At 37.2% G+C, this 22,145-nt stretch overlaps 2 protein-coding genes across 7 annotated transcripts in view; one reads left to right on the forward strand and one right to left on the reverse strand.

The window, feature by feature from the left end:
• Positions 1-10,804, reverse strand: part of DNAAF6 (dynein axonemal assembly factor 6) — a 28,599-nt gene extending 17,795 nt beyond the window's left edge. The window contains exons 1-4 of the mRNA XM_045804999.2: positions 10,637-10,804; positions 6,941-7,013; positions 4,466-4,571; positions 1,407-1,503 (exon numbers count right to left, since the gene is read on the reverse strand). Of these exons, the coding sequence (XP_045660955.2) occupies positions 1,407-1,503; positions 4,466-4,571; positions 6,941-7,013; positions 10,637-10,804 (444 nt within the window). The remainder of the gene's footprint in view (positions 1-1,406; positions 1,504-4,465; positions 4,572-6,940; positions 7,014-10,636) is intronic.
• Positions 1-22,145, forward strand: part of NUP62CL (nucleoporin 62 C-terminal like) — a 93,082-nt gene that overhangs the window by 2,740 nt on the left and 68,197 nt on the right. The window contains exons 2-4 of one of the 6 annotated variants that reach the window (XM_087859595.1): positions 15,764-15,829; positions 16,796-16,894; positions 21,963-22,010. The gene's annotated coding sequence lies outside the window, so the exon portion shown is untranslated. The remainder of the gene's footprint in view (positions 1-15,763; positions 15,830-16,795; positions 16,895-21,962; positions 22,011-22,145) is intronic. The other 5 variants (XM_087859598.1, XM_045804998.2, XM_087859596.1 and 2 more) reach the window with 5 other exon arrangements.

The raw sequence follows: 22,145 nt of genomic DNA on the forward strand, positions 1-22,145 counted from the left end.
TGATACATTGGCTAATTGAATTTTAAAACATTGAATATATGAAGAAAAAGCAAGAGAAAAAGAACAGCACACATGTGGTGAAGTGCCATAATATCAACAAATATTTCACACAGCTTCCATTCCGTGCTGTCCATGCCTTATCCAAACCCTCTAAACTCCTGGTAGACTGTCAACACTGAGTTTAACTGTCAATAAGAAGCTGATTTCATTTATGTGAATTCTGTCTCCCCAATCAATTAGAAGTCCACTAAAGGGAGGGATCAAGTCTTCTTCAGCACACACTTGTTGAGTTTTACATAAATTGTGTACTCCTACTCTGAGGGACAATTTGGTTTTCAAGAGTCTTCATTCAGGACACCTTCATTATTAATACTAGTAGCTCTTTACATGAGAGAGATGGGAAGGCTCACAACAGTTACTTGCTTAGGGCCCAGAATTTCTCCAGAGTCTATAGCAATCCGCAATACTAGACATCAAAAATGTTATTTTACAGTTATTTAAAAGAGAGGAATTGGGATGTTACTGGTAAAACCCTGGGAGCTAATTACTTCAAGATCACTTGAAACCTTAACTCATTAGAGTTTGAAAAATCTCCTGAGGTACTTAAACTCACTATTCCCATTATGTTACTTGATTCAATTGAATGTCTTAGATTTTGCTAATAAGAGAAAACCTGAAGTTCATGCAAAAGAGAGATTCCATTTATCATTTGCTTAAGGAAAAAAAGATTAAGCATCTCTAATACTCCATACTGTAGAGTGTTGTAAGAGAGGGAGGGGGAAAGGTAGGTGCACAGCGCCTCATCTCAGGAAAAGAATTCTCCACATCAGAATTACTAGCATATGCTGCCAAAACAGGTTATATCTCAACTTCTTGGTTAGGCCCAGACTTTTCAACAGGATCATTCGGAGTCTCAAATAAGCAGAAGTAAGGGGATCTCATTGATCTCATTGGTATTGCTATTGTTATTACATAGAAATTGTGTCATTCCAATAAGGGAGCCAAGATAACATTTTAGATGTCTTTTTAGAGTTTTAAATCAGAAGTTCGGATCCAAAAATTAAGAAAAAAATCCCTTTTCAAATGGCACAATGTAAGCTGAGTCCTTAAAAGAAATACAGATACAAGAGATAAGAGAGATTCAGGGAAGGGCAGTTTTCATAGGACTAGAAATAGTGTATTATGTCCTATGATTCTACTATGTTTATTTGTAAATCTTATCCACATGTGTAAATTTAGTTTACTTTGTACGTGTTAACTGATTTTAAACCGTCAATCCCATTATTCCCTTAGTACCTAAAACATAGCAACCACTATTTTTAAAGAGTTTACTGCCTTGCCTACGGTATTATGTATACAACAGTCATTGTAGTCATAATGGTAATAGGGAAGATGGAGAGGCTCACCACTAGATCTTCACAACATGCAGTTGAAGAGTCTTTTCTCGAAAATCCTAGGAATATATCCTCAGTTCCCACCTGCTGTTTGAATATTATCTCATACCTGAAAAAAAAAAGTCAATGATACAAAGACTCAAAAGAAAGAGCAATTTTCTGTCCCAGAGCAAAACAAAAAACAAAACAACAAAAAACCCCTAGAAACTTATGACAACATGCTATTACAAAAAATAAAAAGACTAAATAAAGTACTGACAGTTTCTTCTGGCACGTAGCAGAACATAAAGGAACAGAAGTCTAGAAAATTCAGTCAAAAATACCTAACACTAAAATATATATATATATATATATATATATATATATATATATATATATATGTGTGTGTGTGTGTGTGTGTGTGTGTGTGTGTGTGTGTGTATATAACACCGTAAAGCAATATTTATATTGTATCTACTTCTTTTCGAAAAATTAAACTTAATTGTTTTAGACCTATACAAATAAAATGGATTGAGGGAACTTCTAATGAGATTAAAAGTCGAAGGAAAAAAAAGGTCTTTTTTCCTGGAAAACGATGGCTCAGAAAAATAGTAGGGCCATAACCCAGAGTGTGATGGATAGATAGAAATCCTCATCTGCTAAATTTAAGCCACAGAGTAGAGTTAGAAAATCCAGGTTTAGTTCTGTTTCTGTCATTAATTGTGTGCCCTTGGTCAAATCACAAACTCGTGGGGTTCTCTGCTTCCAGATTTGTACAATTTATGGGGAGGCGTAGGTTTGAACTCAGTGATGTCTACAATATTTTTTTTTCAGGTCTAGAAGTCTACAGTAGAAACACTGGCAAGGAAGTCAGCACAACTACATTGTAGTATATAGAATCTAGGCCTACAGAATTCTTACTACTATGAAAGATTTTCCTGGTATTTCACCTCACACATGACAATTCACGTCTTTCTTTGCCTCCAAATTTGGGTCCCTAGGGATAGAGTGGTTTACAGAAAGAAGCACCCAGCCATTATGTACCCTATCTTTTTAGATGGAATGAAGTGAGCAAACATTTACAAATGATCTTTCCCATTTAATTCTCCCCTAATGAAGAAATGGTAAATCTCTGGATAGAAAGTCTAAAGGACTACCTTAAACTTCTGACCGCTTGCAAACAGGAACGCCCAAGAATGAAAAAGGGATTTCTCTGAGTTTGAACAGGACTAATAATAAGTAGCTATTTGATATGGGGCACTTTTTTCTTAATAGACTACAACATTTACCTGATATTTACAAAGGTGAAGCCAGGTTAAAGCAAAACAGAAAGGTATCGATCCATATGCCCATGACTCCCAAATGGATTTGCTCTAGCTGTTGCTCTTCCCCATCTCCAGATGCAATTTTCCAACTGTCTACTATATACATTTGTCTGGATGTCCCACAGGCACCTCAGAGTCCACATACCCCAAACCAAACTCACTGCTTTCCCTCTACCTTCATTCCCAATCACAGTTAATGGCCTCACTATTCACCTGCTCACCCCAGTTCGTACCCTCAGCATCATTTCTGAGGCTTTCATCTCATTCATCATATCTAATCAAGTAACATATATTCCTTTAAGAATCTCTCACATAAAGGCTCTCATACTTCTTTCCAAGACCAGTGACTTAGCTCAGGTCCTTATTACTTTTTATTTGGCCACTTGTGATACTTTTTTTTGTGAGCTGCCTATCCCCTTTTCCCCCTCAATTTCCTCTTTACCCACTGGGACATTTTGAAATGTACTTGCATAAGATAGAAAATAAAGATTTAAAAAATCTTATAAGGTAAGTTTCTTCATATCCTGACTGGAATTCTCATTCATTTAAAACTTTCATGGATGTTCTTTCTCCAGAACATCAAGCATCAGGATGAGAAGTGAAAATTTATTCAAATTTGGAACTTGTCACATTTGGATGTTTGACATTCATTAGATAGTATGACGAATGAGTGGCTTACTTCTTACCTTTCATACGGATGTGTGGGCACTGTATAAACATAACCTGAGATTTACTCTCTTCATTTTTAAGGTACACACAGAAATGTTTTAAAATCCCCTTTGATCGTTTTTATGAGGTTTATGGGGTTTTTTGACATTGTTTATTTGAAAGCTGGATACATTTTTCCAGTTAATTATCTGCAGTCTCCCACTGCTTCTATTTTCAGAACCAACATAGAGGATAGAAACATAGGGTTGTTTAAAAAAAAACATTGGACACAATTTATGGTCAGAATTAGATAAGTTATCAGATCACTCACCATAGAAGTCTTAAAGAATTTATAAAGTACATTATAATTTAGTAAGTACTGCCTTGGTTTTTCAAGCTATTCTAAATATTCAATCAAGATTTTGTTTTAGAATACATATATTTAAAGCTTAGTGTATTTAACCATTAATTTCAATTATGAATGTGAACACACTTTCAGTTCCTTGAAACTGTGGGCGACTTATTTCATCAGAGTGAAGGGCTATTCATGATAATAATCCTAAATTTCATATTTACAATTCATATTCATAATTCCTATTGAAAAAGCTACAAAGTGAGGCTTCAAGCCTGCTTGCAAAATATATTAAACACAATCCTAAAATAACTAGTAAATAGGTCCAGGTAATAATAGATAATTGGGGAGAGAACACAGCCTTTTATCACAATTGTGGAGCATTGAGTAATTAAAAGCAGGTCTTTGACACATAAACATGGTATAATAATTTAGCTTGTATGAATGCTTGTAACTTAATGGGTTGTTTTCTTTCCCAGTGTTAGTTCCACATTAAACAACTAGCCAGCATTAAATATAAATTTGTGATGGAAATAACTGTATTTTTCAGGTTTTGTTTGATAATAACTGAAAGGAAGGTGTTATGTTTCATTATTTGTTCTGCTCCAGAAGGAAAAAAAATCAATTACACATGCCTTCTGCATGTCACTGTGGTTTTCTCTTTTATGTGGTAGAAGTTACTTTACGAATCTTGTCAAAAATAGAATGGTATCAGATGACACATCTACCTTAAGCCCCAAACACATTCTTGGCGTCATCTGACTTACTCTGGTATTTCTCTAACATCCCACATGTCCTCATGCTCTGCTCCCTCTGGAACCTCTTCTGGATTCCAGATATCCTCACTGCTTTCATCACTGCTTTGAGGGATGGCTGTGGAGAAAGGGAAGATAAAGCTGAGGCTGTTGTCTGTTCTTCATGCTCAGTTTGGGATCATCGAAGTAAAACATTTTCTATTTGTAATCACTAGCTTGTGTTTTGGTCCAAACAAGCTAAATTAGTAAAACCGTAGAAGTTTTTAATCAATCCACAAGCAGTACATTGTAAAATTGTAATAACAGTTGTAGAAAATTTGGAAACAACATATAAGCAAAAAGAAGAAAACAAAATCATCTGTAATCCAACTATCCAGAGATAATCAGTGATAGCATTCTGGTCTGTATCTTTCCAGCCTCTGTGTGTGTGTGTACATATACAACATATAATATTTACTCCATATATGAAAGAACCTTTTATATGAAACATATATGTAACATATATGTGCAAAGAAATATTACACATTTTTTCAGAAACATCAATAGGATCATATGTAAAACATTTATGTAAGAGAACCAATCAAACATACAATCACTCTGATTTGGGGAGCCAATGTCTTATCTTGCTTTGTGTATTACTATCTAAAAGCTCTTTGATAGGGGGGCCTGGGTGGCTCAATTGTTAGGTGTCTGCCTTCAGCTCGGGTCATGATCCCAGGTTCCTGGGATCAAGCCCCACATCAGGCTCCCTGCTCAGGGGGAAGCCTGCTTCTCTCTCTCCCACTCCCCTTGCTTGTGTTCCCTCTCTTGCTGTCTCTCTCTCTGTCAAAAAGATAAATAAAATCTTTAAAATAAATAAATAAAAGCTTTTTGATAACTTTGCCATGAAAACATGACATAATCCTTAAAAAATATCAGTTAAAGAAACTGAAAACAGTGGATACAATGATCATTTTTAAATTTTTTAAAAAGATTTTATTTATTTGACAGAGAGAGATTGAGAGACAGAGCACAAGCAGGGGGAGCAGCAGGCAGAGGCAGAGGGAGAAGCAGACTCCCCACTGAGCAAGGAGCCCAAAGCGGGGCTCTATCACAGGACCCTAAGATCATGATCTGAGGTGAAGGCAGACGCTTAACCCACTGATCCACCCAGGTGCCCCAATGATCATTTTTTTAATCCAGTATTCTCCTCATGTAGTTGTGAGCCTCAGAGAAATCTCTATCACTTGTCCTTTATGTAGGACTGAGCATGTGTCTGGCTGGGTTTCTACATGTCATTTTTAAATATTTAAAAGCAAATGAAGCATGCAAAAGCCCAGCTTACATTTGTTCCAACATTAGATGCAGAACATTATTGCTAGTTCTCCTTTTAAGCATCCCCAGAAATGCACCTGATTACCAGGTTTTCAATACTGCCAACTCTTTTGTAATTATCTGCTTCTGTCTAGCATGGGCTTTGTAAAGCCTAATTGCAGATTTATATAAAATAGTTTGCATATGACTCATTGTTCTCAGAATTTAGAGGATATTAGCCATACACTATCAGAAATTCAGGCAGCATAGAAACCCATCAAAATTGAACTAGCCTTCCAACATCTCTTGAATAAGGCAGAGAGACTCTTGAGTATGTAGAGTATAATAACTGAAATTTTAAAATCATCCCCTCAGACCTCATTTCAGCCATTGTTTTAAACATTTTTTTTCCAGATAAAATCTTTTACAATTAGCTAAATTGATGAAAGAACTTCACTTCGTTTCCCTGTCTACCCTCTGGTAACTGTCATCATGACAGAATTAGAGTCTTCTCTATTTTTGAAGATGTGTCAAACGTTCAACTCTGTGAAAATGTATAGGCCAAAACGTTGGGAAAACATCCCCCCCCCAATATTTATTCTAGTTTCTTGGACCCGCGACTATATACATCACCGCATGGGCTTTAATTTATAAGCATTTTGATGTAAGATAAAATTGTGTAGTTATTTGTTTTATTGTGTTCTCCAAAAGACTATTAGTTCGATGGGGGCAGAGACCTTTCTGTTCTGATCTTCATCATAGCTCCAGAGATGCTTGTATTACCTGGTACATAACAGGCTCTCAATAAATATTTGTTGAATGAAGTAATGAATTCTGTGAAATTGCCAGAATATAGCAGGGTAGAAAGTGAAGAAACTAAGCATCTTGGTAACTAGACCTTAAATAATAAAAAAGTTATTTAACCACACATGAGTTTCTTGGTTTTACATCTCAGGAAATACACCAAAGAATGAATGTGAATAATTCCGGGCAAATTAATTTCCATTAATATAAAAATGACTTACCTATAACAGTAGGGTAAAAACAGCATCTTTATATGTAAATGGCTGCTCATCATTTCCACAATTATTTGAGTTCCTCTTTGACAAATCCTAATGTTAGTATTATTCTCCTTATAATTTTGCTCCCAAAGGAAAGATTATATTGATCTATAAGCCTTGTTAAATTACTTACCTTGGAGCTCTTCTGTTGGTGGTGGTCCAATATTCCCAGGACCCATGGCTCCAAGAACAGATGAACAATTTGGCTGGGAGAAAAGAAAAAAGTCCGCCATTCTGTAATTATTACTTGTGTAACTTATATGACCAGTAATACTTTAAATTTGATAGGCTTTCCATCTAAAATTTCATAGAGCTTCTCATTTAATTAATCATCATTGTTATACAACAGAGAGACAGATGCCAAGTATTATTTAGGATGTTTTTTCCTTTTCCTTTCAAAAGGTATTTAGTTTAATAGACCCTAAGGCAGAACTGATCTTTGATCAGACTAAATCCCCAGTTCCAGCCCAGTAAATTGTGTATCCCCGTGGATAGGGGAATGAACTGCATTCATCTCTTTCAAGGTCAGAACCAAATATTACTATAGGAGCATCGACACTTTTGGGTTTTGGCAGTGTCTCATCAGAGTTAGGTGGGGGATGGAAAAGGATGGGAAAGTTTTGTAGAAACAAAAACAAACCACTAAATAGGGTCTTAAGTATTTAGATATCAAAGGACTCATTCGAAACTCCTGATAAGCAATTTTACTTCTTTCCTCTGTGGGCCTAAAATACTTCCTTGTCATACCACCTCATGACACTGAATTAATGGATTTAAACAGCAACCCCAAATTAATAGTGTCAAATACATGCCGAACCACTTCAGTCATCATGCAAGCTCATTTTGCCATCCTCTGTGCAAGCAAACACACCCCCACAGGACTGCCCCTCTACCCACCAGTAGAGTTTTGGGTTTTTCCTTTTTTCAACTAAGTATAATACATATTACACCATCAGAATAGTGGCAGACACCTCATTGGTCCCTCTCAGGGGTCTTTTGATATCTCAAGAAAATCCCAATATTTTCCTAAACGTTCTTGCTGACACAAGACTCTGAAACTCCAATTTACTCCATTGCTGGCTGTCAAAACATTCTTCTCTCCCTGGATGCTGGCACACTAGCACATCTAACTCTCTTTTCTCAGGCCCCTGCCCGGATCTCTCAAGACTTCAGGCATGTACAAGAGTTACAATGTCCTGTTTGGGCAAGAGGAATAGTGTCTGTCCTTGAAAGCCGGTGGAAAAGCTCACCTGTGTCTTTATTATGATAAACTATTCCAACAGCTATAAATCAGGAATTAATCTGTAACATCTCAACGGTGTCTAAGACAGGAAACATTCCTTTCCAAAAGTTGCTTCAAAAGTGCTATGTCTGCAGTTAAGGTGTTACAGACATTTTTATGTGAAAATCCCAAGATGGTATTCTGTATTTTTTTTTCTTTTTAATCACTAAGGTCATATAAACCTGTAGTGCTTTTCTGAAGTTATTAATCACCAGAATACTAATAGTCAATCAGGGCAAAGCATTTCTTGGAACATGAGGGCCTCTTGTTTTGTTGAGTGACTCCTTCCACGGAAAATTAAAATCCAGGGAAAGAAAAGCTTGAACATTTCTGACAAAAATTGGTATGCTCTCCATGCACAGTGATGATTGGGTCAGCACATCACAATAGAAGGGCAGTCTCAGTTTATTAACTTAACGAAAAACAAAAATTTCAAGTGGAATGATGAACCAGGATGATAAAAAACATTAAAAACCATCTTGCAAATGTTTTCTATGAGAGTATCATTTCAGCCTTTACCATGGATCCACATCCAATTATCTGAGAAATTTATCATTGCAATTCATGCCACTTTGCAATAGGTAAGAGAGTTAGAACAACTTTGTTACAGTGTCTGTGGTGTGGCGAACCTTATTTCCCACAGGTCTTAAGATCCCCTTGTGAGTTTAAAAAAACACTCTCTTCCCAATCTCCCAGAATCTTAGCAATTCATGGTGGGGATGGTGTAAATAAGCCAACGTGTATGGAACAGTTCTAATGCTGTTTTCGGCAGGAGTATTTTCAAAAACACATCACTCTTGTAATCATTCCACAGTTCCCAAGATTAATACATGTTAAAAAAATGAAAAGCCGTTTCTCTCCTGGAAAATTTAAGAGTTCATTAGAAACATTAATTATTCTCCCACTGTTCTGATACTCCAATTCTATATCCTCTAATGATATCTGTACTGCAGTGTCTGAATGACCAATTACCTCAAAATTGCTTATAACCCAGATATACAGAATCATACATTATTACAGTAATTTTCCTCTATGAATTGTACAATTTGGTAAAATGATCCTCGTCTCTCTATTCTCATAATCACTCATCTTTCTCCTAGAATCATCTCTAGATGCAAATAAACATCTCCATACGTAAATGCCAAAGAGAACAGGCTTTGTAACCAGGGTAAATCTTTTATCTCTGAATCTGTCCCAGTTACAAGGTCCACTTTCCTTTCTTCAAGATTGCTGTTTCTCAAATATTTAATATGCTTTTTGTATAGGACATAACCCTACCCTTCCTGGGATGTATCCTTTTATTTCAGCTTAATGTAGCAAAAATGAACTTGCTTTCCCAATTTCACTGATACTTTGCTCCTAAATTGTTCTTCCAGTGTCCTGTGTGTTGTATATATTCAATGCTATTATTAATGTCCTGATTTTTGTTTGGCGTCTACTAACTTTTCCCTGACTAACACTTCTTGGATCCTGGCTCCAAGCTGATTCAGTTTCCATCTAAAAAATTTATTTCCATTGCATGCCTTCCTTGATTTTGTGCCTTCCACCTAAACTCTTCCTGGAGGGTGGAAGTTCCATCCAGTGTTGATCTGAGCCACTGAATTTGCTGCCTATTCAGATTACATTTGTTTTTCCTCACAATGGCAGAAAAGAATTTTGGGGGAGGAGAAAACTGATATGCATGCTCACTGGAGATGGTTTATTCACGGCAAATTGGTCATAATAACAACTTCACTGAGATAATGTAAAGCAAATTGACATCTTCTGCTATTGTGTGAGGTTTCTGCCCCAAAATTGTTTGCCTTCATGTAGGCAATCTGACAGCTGAGGTTTGCTGATACCCAAGGAGCAGGAGAATGGAGAGCAGGGGGTTACGTAGAAGTATTTTGATTATTCTGGGAATACTGGCCGTGACTGAAGGTCAGTTCAACGGAACTCTCCTACCCAAAATGAAACCCATCTTGCGGCTGCAAGCCTCCCTGGGGTTACCTGCCCTGATCCCAAATGGTGTCCAACAAATTAGATTCCACAGCTCTGCGTGAGCATGTATCCGGAAGTCAATTTTAGTAAACTAAAGGTAGTTCGTCCCATTATCTGGCTCAAATTATTCTCTGTTCTGTTTTCATGTGTAGACAAATTTTTAAAAATTAAGGGAACTGGATGGTGGGGCCTAATTAATACTGTCTAGTGGAAATTATTTGTTTTGTAGAAATACTGTCTAGGCTTAAAAATCTAAGCTACCACTCTCTCCAATGGTTGTCAAGCATTCTTTGGCCATAAATATAAATGACAAACATTTTGAAATGTGGCTATTGCTACCATAGTTACAGAACTATTTTCCTATTCAGTGTTCAGGTAGTTCAGAAAAAAATATAATTATATTTGCTAGAAATGTACTAGAGGTGATACTCTCATGCGTAATGAGTCCTGCAACCTCCTATTGGATGACACAGCCCTGCTCCCACAGCAAGGTTGGAACGAGTTGTTCAAATACAGTTTAACAACTTAGCATGAATAGAACTAATTCATCTGTAAGTATACGACCACCTGTCCAGACTCAAAATCATCCTCTTCTTCAGGATAAAGTAGCTTAGAGAGGGCTTGCAGAGCTGAAACTGAAGAAATGGTTTCAATTTCCATATTTTCACATTCTAGGTTTTCAGTTTCCATATTTTCTGTTTCTGCATTTTCGGATTCCATATTTTCAGAATCCATGTTCTGAGGAAGAAGATAATCAGAAAGAGATGTTTTGGTTTTCTGTTTCATAGAAGACCGAAGATTAAATTTTTAATCAGCTCTTGATGATGCCTAGCATTATACCGCCATCTGAGAATTCTAGTGGGTTGGTTCATTGGCTTTAGTGAAAAGTTCACACAAAATAAATGAACTGTTTTTATGGTTATAATAGTGATACTATATGTGTCTATAATGGAAATTTAAGGAAATAACACATTAAAAACATAAATAAGAAAAGATCGCCACGACCTATAATCCTACCAACCTTAGAATAATCCTTCACAGTCACATTTAGGGTAGGAATTCAGGGTCTTTAAACATCTTGGAAGTGTCACGGACTTTAATAATAACCTGCATAAAGCCTATTGCTAATGATTTGGGCATAAATATAATAGGAATTTTTCTACACCTCTGCTAATATTTTTTAAACATGATTTTATAAAATTAATTTACAGGAAACACTTCTTTAGTGCTGTTATTAAATGATCCACTAAAATTTCTGCATTGTGCCTAGAACAGTAATACAAAGGGATTCTCAAATGTGTGTTCATATAAAATCACCTGTCAAAATCAATCTGCGTGTAGATGGTGTCTTACAAACCTTCTGTTTTATTATGTTTTACTATTATTTTGACTTTCTTTTTTAAATGGAAAACAGATCTTAATGCTTATTGGAGATGTCAAGGGTATGAAACAAATGTGAAATTGTCTTGTACATCTAGTGTAGAGGCAGTACGTCATAGTGGTTTAGAGTAAGGTCTCCGGAGTCACGCTGCCTAGATAGTATCCATCATTTACTTCCCAGAACTGTGACGTCGGGCACATCATTTAAACTCTATAAACCCCGTCTTCCTTACCAGTAAAATAGGAATAATAATAGTGCTACCTCATAGGGTTCTTACAAAGATTAAGTAGCTTCATACACGTCAAAGAGCTTAGAACTGTACCTTGCACATAGTAAGCACTCAACATAGGTTAGCTATTATTGGTCCTTCAAAAATTTAATTTTGCTGGGCATGAATATCACTTTTAATAATGATGTCAAATAAGTTCATGATAAAACTCATTACATTGGAAACTCATTAAATTGGGAAAGGTGAAATAAGTGGTGATAAAACAATCTTCTCTCACAGTATGGTCTGGTAGTCTGCTACGGAAATAAATAATTGACACATATTAAATTAAACAAAGAGGCTCTTGTTTATATTTCAAAAGTTCTAGTTGATTATGTGTTCATTAAATATTTACTGAACTTTTTATTGACACATTTTCTACCTTTGACAATAAAAGGGGAAATGAATCCAGGTCTCAGATGCAGCGATATGAACAATATTTTGAGTTGAGATTGCACAAACAATGAGGCTTTTATAAAACAAATATAGCAGAAATTGTTTTATTATTCCAGCATCTCCCCCCTTGCTAAATTGTTGTGATGGCCTTATTATGCAATGTAGGTGAAAGAGTTTGCTAAAATATGAAAAGCTGTATAAAATTATCACTACTATTTGGCACATACATAGTGCCTGCACACACAGATCCTTGATGATGAAGGTTGTGAGAGCTTAATGTTAGGCTGGTGAGAGGGGAATAAACTGGAACCTGTAAAGCTAACCCAGCAGAAAGGTATTCAGAAGTCCCAAATACAGTGTCTGAGGTAGCAATCATATATTTTCATTTGCTTGGCAGGGACATGGCAGCAATTTTTGGGATATAAGCAGTGTTTCAGGGCAGAAAGATTGAATAATCCTGGTTACAGGGAGGTCTGTTTAGGTGGGGTAGAACCCTGGTCCATAGGTGGGGGTAGAGGAGGCAGGGTCTGACTCTTGAGATTACTGGGGAGGTGGCAGCTAGATGAAGGTTCAGAATAGGGCAGGGCTCAACATCACAGCTGGAAAAGAAAACTAGGTACCGAATCAAAGCCTTTCTCATGTTACTCTGGGCAGCTACGTTATGAAGCGAGGCTATCATTCAGTGGGTACAGTGGATTTAGGGAAAGTAGATTTATTCTAAATCCCTACCATTTGGGAAGTAGCTCTGGACTGGTTCTCATCTGGTGCAAGGCAGGGCAGTGTGAGCAGTGGGAAGCCATCCTTGTAAGCTGAGAGTCTCAAAAACCCGAGCTGGCATATAGTCAGCAGTTTATGAATACTGAATGAAGCATGATTAAATTCACACGAATATTGTATTTCAAAGTAGTCACCTTGGAAGGTTATACGCTGATGTAAATTGTGCTATCAGTGTTCAAAATATTTTGGAATTGCCTTCATATGTATCACCAAGAAAATAGGTATCATTATGGTATCACTCAGTTTGATTATACAACAGATTTGTCTCCAAGTGATTTCTAGATGCATCTAGATATCACATCTACTTTCAAAATATGAAGATTTGCTACTTTGAGGAGATTCAAAAGAATGTGCTACAGGCCTTAAGGCAATTCTAAAAGAGTATTTTCAAAGGTAAATTGAGCAATAACAGCAGCAAGTGCATAGACTCCCAAAGTGACTGCTTTAAAGGGGTTGCCCCTTCTTGTGTTTGAGTATATAACAAATCATTCACAATAGTTTATAGTAACACTCTATATATCTGAAGCACATTAGGAATTAGACTTCTTAAGTTCCAAATTAGGCTGGCATAAAATGGCATAGATTCATAGGTAGCTAAATGGGTGTAGAGATGTCATAATGAAATTGGCACTTGAGCAAAAATAGTTTTTACCATACCAACCGTAATAAGAACCTGCAAACACAAAATAGGAAATCAAGACATGCTTGTTGATATAATATTTTGAGCAATAAATGAATCACCAGTACTTTGTGCATAACTAATTAAAGAGTTCAAAGGATCAAGAGAAAAACAGTGATATGAATTTTTGGAAAATATAAATTTAATGGAAATGCAGATTCTACCACCTTTTTTAGAAGTCTAACAAATTAAGAATAATTTATTAAGCTTTATTGAAAACATTTACTTGACAGAGACATTAATTGGACAAACTAAAGCAAGATGCCTTTTTAGAAACTGTGCCCTGTTATTTATTTGTAGGGCTATCTTTCACCTGTAAATTTGACATATATTAGGTTCATCTTCAGCCTGGCAACAAAGGTCCTTTAAGATATCACCCCAACCTAATTTTCTGCCACTTCCTATTTATTCTCCTACATGCAATCTGTGTTCTGTTAGAAACTGAACTGCTTATTAAACATACTCTATGGGGCGCCTGGGTGGCTCAGTTGGTTAAGGGTCCAGGTCTTGATTTTGGCTCAGGTCATGATCTCAGGGTTGTGAGACTGAGCCTCTGCATCTGGGCTCCCAGCTCAGCGGAGTCTGCTTTGGAATTCTTTCTCCCTCTTCCTCTGCCCCTCCCCCCTCTAAAAAGTAAAATCTTAAAAAAAAAAAACCCTATAATCTCCTGCCTTTGTACCTTAGAATGTGTCTTCCTTTTGCCTACTCAGTGTAGTGTAGTGACAAAAAAAAAAAAAAATTCTAGAGCGACTCTGCCTGAATCTGGTATTGCCACTTAAATAGGCCAAGAATAAATTGAAATTAAAGAAAATTTAAGTAGTAATTTCATTAAAAGCAAAATGTATTGCTAAATCGATTTGAGATTTGGTTCTTAGAAAATAAATTTTCTAGGCCCTTTGTTTTTATTTCTCTCATTCTCCTTTGCTGGGTGAATTACAAAGGCAGCATTTTCTGGATAGAGCCTATGATTTGCCCACATTAACGTGAGCCCTTAGGGCCTTCATACATAAAGGTGTGATTGGGGGAATCTTTCACTACCAGTCACAAAGAGCTAAAGAGACAGACACTTCAGAAACAGCTCATTACAGAAACACAGAAACCAGTTAAGGACTAAACAAGCTCAACCAGGATGTCTCCAGACCCAGGGCACTGAAGCAGTATCAGTAACCAGAGATTAAGTCAGACTCTGGTTGTGAGGGCTGGGGTCATGCCTTCTATTTCATTTGCCTCCATCCACAGTGTCAGTAGGGATGTTTCTTTGACTTGAACTAATTGGAGAAAAATCTAGGTGAAATTAGTGAAAACCCTGAATTACAGACTATTCAAAAGGAAAATTTTAGTAATTCAAGTATATATAGTAAATAAAACCAGGGTGATAAGGAATCACAACATAGTATCCTTTGGGAAATTGTTTAATAGGTAAACACATACCCCCATGTAAAGCACTGTTTATAGCTGACTGATTTCAAAGTATTCAAAATCCATTTACTCTCTTAAATAAATTTGGCATTTCTTCTACAACTTTATTTACATAATTCTTATTTAGCAATTCCTGTATTAAAATTCCTCTGAAAACACAAAAGTAAACATCATCTCTGCCTATGTCTGAATTAAATTACAGTATACTGGCTAATTTTTTTTTTTACATTTTTGACAGCTATACACACCAATGATTATTAAAAACAATTCATTTTTGACTTTGTCTTTATAATACCAAGAATGATTTCCTTTTTTAGGTTTCAGACTTTCACTGCTATAAAATGTACCAAATCATAAGTAACTATGAGGACTTAACAGGGTTTTCTTACAAATTTAAAATATATTTAATAGAAGATGATTTTTGGAAGTACCTGGAATATTTCATAAATGACCTTCGTTTGATTTAATATTCCCTCTATTATTCTTTATTTTGGACAAACTTAATAGACTTTGCAGTAATTTTTGTGTCTTTCATTCTCACACTCCACCGCTATCTAAAAAGATGCTGAGACAGCAAATTTTCCTTCAGTACTTTGAAATTTTCTCCCTAAGTCAACAGGCCTGTTTAATTTCTTTGGGAAATAGTCTCTGTTCTGAATCCTTGTCACAAACAGGAAGCTCTTAGGAGAAGTCACCCCTAACTCTCTGGTCAAATTCTGTTCTCTTCCCATACGCAGATTTTATTTTTTGACACTGTTTCTTACCTCTTGACAGGTATAGTCCCACGACATAGAATACTCACTTTCCGATCAACTCTCGGTGAGTAGCAGCCTCGGTAAGGTAAGTACGAGTAGTCTTTGCACACGGCGCTTTAGCCCACTCAAGTACGGTCTGACTGTTTCTCAGTCCTCAACGGATCTGACCAACGACCGTTGGAACCCTCAGGCCACGGTGTTCACGTTCTCGCACACAGAGCATTGTCCACGTAGAAAGTGGAGCGGGCCATTTTTTTCAGTTTGAACAGCGTTATACCCCTTAAAAAATATATCCCAACCAAAGTACTCTGGGTAAATCATGCCTGTACATGTAAAACATGAACTTGGAGCACCTAGATCTACCTGTAAGGACACAATTTTCACTCTCAAATTAGTGTTAAAACCGTGTGTGTGAGTTGACAAAAGCATTGGGAAGCCTTCATGTGTTCATTTTGGCCTTCAGATGGTCAAATAGCATCTATTCCCCTGTATGGCAAAACTGTCCCATTTTTCACTAACAGCCTGACTAGACTGAGTTTTGTTAAAGCTGCTTCCGGCTTCTAGTGTCTAGGGCAGGGGAACTTAGGGAAAAGGTCTGTACTATTTGCGACTTGTGGCTTTTTTGGGTATCTTTCAGAGTCGTAAGTACTCTAGAGTTCTCCCTAGTTTTCCCGATAGCCAGGGCATTTGAGGACCCTTTCTTTCCCCTTCCTAAAGTTCAGGTTTCCTCACCTGGGTCAGTTTTCGGGTCGCTGGCTGGGCTCCGAAAATAGACAGCTGAGAGCTCTGCGTCTCGCTGTTGCCTAGGTAACAATTTTGTTGCCCCCTCCACCCACCACCTCCGGGTTCCCGCTTGACTTTCCTGGCCAATCACAGTAGAGTTTCCTTTGAAACAGCACCAGAACCAACCAATCCGAACGCGCGCCAGTCAGGGTCAATGGCCGCCCTCTCAAGTTAACTAGGTGGACCCCAGTTAAGCGTCTGCCTCAGTTAGCGTCACTCCAGCAGCAACCTGCCCCCTGTAGAGGCCGTTTTTTTTTTTCCTGCTCAGATTAGGCCCAGGCCCGCCTCTCCGGCCGCAGGACAGTCTCGGAGGTCCTACCCATTTACTTTGGGTCCCTGGTGGCGAGCGGCGGCGGCAGGCACCAAGGTAAGTTTGCTGGGCTTTCGTTTGTTCCAGTCCTCAGCAGGCTCGCTCATCATTACGCTTTTCCCACACGTGAATTCCAAACCGTACAACTCCTCCGGTGAATCCGGGGCAGCCTGGGTGGAAGGATAGGCTCGGTGGCCCGGGGGTTGAGGTTTTGCTGCAGTTCTGCACGCGCTCCCCACGCCCCCTCCCCGCCCCGCGAAAGAGACACGTGTTGCGGTTCTGTCCCGGCTCAGCGTCTGGGTGTGTGTGTGTGTGTGTGTGTGTGTGTATGTGTATGTATGTATGTATACCCGTGCACGCAGGTAAGGCGGTGTCGCGCTTCTTTTCTCAGCCCAGCTTGTGTTTGTGAGGAGGGGGCGTGTAGGGTGGGATCGCGCTTTTCCTCAGCTCAGCGTGTGTGTGTGTGTGTGTGTGTTGGGTTTGTGCTGCTTTTCTCGATTCAGTGTGTGTGTGTATGTGTGCGCGCGCGCGAGGGGCGTGTTTGTGTGTAAGGTGGGATCGCGCTTCTTTTCCTCGACTCAGCGTTTGTGTGTGTGTAGGGTGGGATCTCACTTCTTTTCGTCTGCTGTGTGCAAGACTTCTGTGCCTGAACCCCGGGGGGGAGCATCCCTGGGGCCGCCAGAGCTACAGTCCCACTCCCAGTAACATAGAGGACCCGGTGCCCTGCTTTTCCCGCCTTGGAGTGGAGAAACGCAGATGCTCCGCCCGCTTGCCACTGCTTGGCAATCTGAGTGTCTTCATTTCACGTAGAGGTACAGTTGTGGCACTGGTTTCCCCTGAATTACATGGTTTGGTTTTAAACAAAAGGGAAAAAAGGGGGATGGCTTAATAAACATTTGGAGTTTTCGGAACTGATTAGTTGTGTTGGATAGTGGAGCCCATAATTCATTATTTGAATGTTGTAAGCAAACAGAGATAGGGTGGCTTTAATGGATGGTTACTTTTGGTTATCCAGGGATTGGAATTCGATTAATGAGTTAACTAAATTGCTTTCCTTCTTTTGGCGATCATGTTTTTCTAGCTTTCACCTTATCTGGTGACGGGACGGTGAAGCTTGAATAATTTGTCCATTCTACTTGTTATTACCACAGCAAACAAAAGAAAGATTTAAGTTATTGGCTAAAAGTAAAGTTACTGGCTTTTGGGCCAAATTAATTATACCACAATGCCCCTTATGACTATAGATGATTAGAGTTTAAGTTTCTTAAATTTTGTTATTTCTCTAGAAATTTGTGGAACATAAGTTCTATGTATATGCTCTTTCTTGATTGCTTTTTTGTTACTATTCTGCCTCATTGTGCATTATTCTAAGTCAGGAATGCCTAGCTAGTATTTTTCAGACCTTTCTGCTGTGACCACAGTAAAAAATAAATTTTACGTTGTGCCCAAGTATATCCATATACATATACAATATATAATTGACAGCCATTTCACAAAAACAGTACTTACTACATGTGGTTCACTGTGATAGTCTCCATTATATATATAATATATAAAATATATATTTTTATTATAATCATTTATTTATATATTAATATATACAATATACTACACATAAATATATATTTTATTATATTTGTATATATTTATATATTATAAATATATATTTATAAACATATTTATTGTATTATATAAAATAGATAATAATATAAAATATATACTATTATAAAATAAATATAATATGATATATATTTAATGTAGACCACAACTCACTGATGAATTCTCACTCGCAGTTTGAAAAACACTGGCCTTCCATCTTTGGTTTTCAAACTTGTATGTGTTTAGGAATCACACAGGATGTTTGTCACTTTGGTGGAGAAAGAAAATTTTTCTCTGTCCCTCAAGATTCTTCTATCTGGACTAAGACTTAAATTGACATGAGACAGATTAAGAGGAGAAAAATCAAATTTAATTTTGTACATAAGGGGAATCTACAGACATGAAATTCCAGACAGGCAAAATGAGGTATATAAGTCATCCTGAACTAAGGAGAAAAGGGGGTCTGGGATTTCAAAGGGAAGCAACACAACTCACAAAAAGATGAAAAAGAGTAAATGTTTGGTAAACAAAGGTTTGCTGGGCCATTTAGAAACTGTAGGACATAGAGAGGACTTTAATCAAACAGGCTTTGCTAGGTTCCTTCCTGTCTACTATACCTAGTTCATATTATAATGTTATCTGTGGTGCTAGCTCTCTTGCTGGAGCGGGTTCTTTATCTAAAATCTTTTAGGCAGCTTTGGGAGGGGGAGGTCAGTTTCTTCCTGAGTCTTTGGACTTTGTTTTCATCTCAGCATAATCTTTATGCCAAAGTGGCTCATCTTGGGGCAGCCTGCCCTTGGCCCCTAAATTGCAAATACAGATTTCCCTGGCTTCAGGAACTGGTTCTGTGTGTCTTTGGTGGGGAAGGTGGTTCGTATAATGTATTTGAAGTGCTTGGGACAGTGCCAAATGTACAAATATTCAATAAATAATAGTTTACCTCTTGGGAAACAAATGCTATTTATCTTTGGGGATTCAATTGCCTCTTCAGGGTTTGGCCTGCCCCTAGCAAGGTGAAATCCAGTGCCTAGCACTGTTTTCCCCAGGGTTTAGGAGGTAGGAAGGTAGGGGATGAGCCCTGGATCTGAGATGAATCTTAGAGTACTTGACTTCCATGGAGAATTTTGTAAATACAGAAACTTAGAGATAGAAGAACACAAACATTACAGCATTTCAGTGATTAGCCCAGGATCACATTGTCAGTAAATGGATCTCAGAAGTCACTTAATAAAGTCTAATATTCTTGATAGCAGGTCAGATCTAGAGGCAGAAGTTGAAACAGGAAGAGAGCTTCTCTGACTTGCAGAGGCTACAGAATTTATGGCTTTTGACTACTGACTTGGCTTTAATGAAATGAAACTTGAGAGATCTAAAGAGTAAAAAATACACCTTAAAGTTTTTGTGGGTTATAGCTATGAAAAAGGGATTTAGTTTACCTAATTCTTCTATAATATATAGAACAACTGTCTTAAAACACTAGTAATTTGTTAAGCCAGCATTAAAAGAAATTAAATAAAGATTTTATTTATTTATTTGAGAGAGAGAGTGAATGAATGAGAGAGCACGTGCAGGATGAGGGGTAGGGGGAGAAGGAGAAGCAGACTCCCTACTGAACAGGAAGCCTGCCTACTCAGACTTGAAACCAGGACTCCAGGATGATGACCTGAGCCAAAGGAGGGCAGATGCCTAACTGACTGAGCCACCCAGATGCCCCATATGTACCCATATTTTTAAATTATTGTAATTCTTGCTTATATAAGTTTTGTTCCTTTTATTTAATACTGTTTCGGGAATTTTTTCTATGTGGTTGATAGGTTTCAAATTTTTATTAGTAATAGCATCCTAATGTTCCATAGAGTGAGATGGCCATAATTTACTCAGCCTAACTAACCAATCCAACAACAGAAAATTTATTTCCAGTAATTCCGCATTATCAATAACACTGTAAAGTTTGAGTTATTTAAAATCATTTATATAACTTTTACCTTCCATGAAACTCAAGAGGAATCCTAATGGGAAGGCCAAGGATCTGGACCTGAGATGCTAGTTTTTGGCCCCAATTAGATGTATGAATTTACCCATCTAGGTTTCTGTTGCTAGAGCAGCAGTGATCAACCATGATATCTATTGTACATATGAATTGACTGAATGTATTTTTTGAGTAATAAGTATAGACATTTTCAAATGATTTACTTTAAAAGCTATATGAATCATAGCAGATTCAAGCAGATTCAAGTGCCATAATAACACTCATGCTGATTAGCTTTCTTTATGAATATCTTTTCCAAAGATTATATGAGTGTGTATTCATTTGTAATTAAAAAATTTTTTATAAAGGAGCCAATTAAGTTGACTGGGAGAATAAAAGCTATAATTGGCCTTTATTAGCACATTTCCCTTTTCAAGCGCACATATTGTTTTATTTTCTGTCATTCTAAAACATTAGTCCTTCTTTTTAAAATTATAAAGTATTTCAAACAGAAGTACAGAGACTGTTCTACACCATCATCCATGTACCTACCATAGATTTAACGGTTGTTAATATTTTGCCATATTTTCTATAGGTATTGTTTTTTAAAGAACTAAAGCATTACGTAGCTAATTCTTTGTACCCCTTCCCAGTCTCATTTTTTTCCCATCCCAGAGATAATTGTTCTTCTGAAGTTGTTTTGTATTTTTCCAATCTGTGTTAAGTGTGTTCAAATATAGATGACCATAAATGATTTGTAATCTATTCTTTTTTTAAAGAGATTTTATTTATTTATTTATTTATTTATTTGAGAGAGAGAGAGAGCACCAGCAAGGGGAGAGGGAGCAGAAGTGGGAGGGAGAGGGAGAGAGAGAAGCAGGCTCCCTGCTGAGCAGAGACCCTCCAACATGGGACTCTATCCCAGAACCCTGGGATCATGACCTGAGCTGAAGGCAGATGCTTAACTCACTGAGCCACCCAGATGCCCCTGTTTTGTAATCTGTTCTTTTGAATGCTCTTTAACATTTCCATCAACAATGTTCCATACGTGTCTTTTCAACTTACTTACTCTTCTGCAACTTTTTTGGGTCACCATTGTTTTTGAGATTTATCCAAATTGCTAAATACAGATAAAGTTTGCTATCTTTTATTGCTGTATTCCATTATGTAACTATGTCACTTTTAAAAAATCTCCATTCCCCTATTGTTGTTGGACGTTTAGATTGTTTCGAGTATACAAATATTCATATAAGCCATACAAATACTGTATGGTTCTAATATGAAGTTCCTACAATAGACAAGCTCATAGAGATAGAAAATAAAATAGAGGTTACCAGGGGCTGCAGGAGTGGGGAATGGGGAGTTATTTTTCAGTGCCAAACTCTGGCATTGAGAAGGTTTTGTAAATGGATAGTGGTGATAGTTGAACGACATTGTGAACATACTTAATGCCACTGAACTGTATGCTTAAAATGGTTAAAATGGTAAATTTTACATTATGTGTATTTTACCACAATCAAAAATGACAAACCTAAGAATTATGCTTATTTTTCAAAGGAATATACTTGATTGCCTTGTTTCTTGTGGAGTGACGCACAGAGATAAGTGAGTTTTATTTTTAAAAACAAACTTTAATTAAGTTATATTAACCAGATCTGCGTTTCTTTGTAAAATGATAGTTTTTGAAATTTTTAAATGACTGCTCTTACTTGCACGTTTGTATAAGGTTTTTATGCATAC

The sequence above is a fragment of the Ursus americanus genome, chromosome X (genome assembly GCF_024610735.1).
Source record: "Ursus americanus isolate L20-20 chromosome X, mUrsAme1.1.p, whole genome shotgun sequence".
Taxonomy (NCBI): domain Eukaryota; kingdom Metazoa; phylum Chordata; class Mammalia; order Carnivora; family Ursidae; genus Ursus; species Ursus americanus.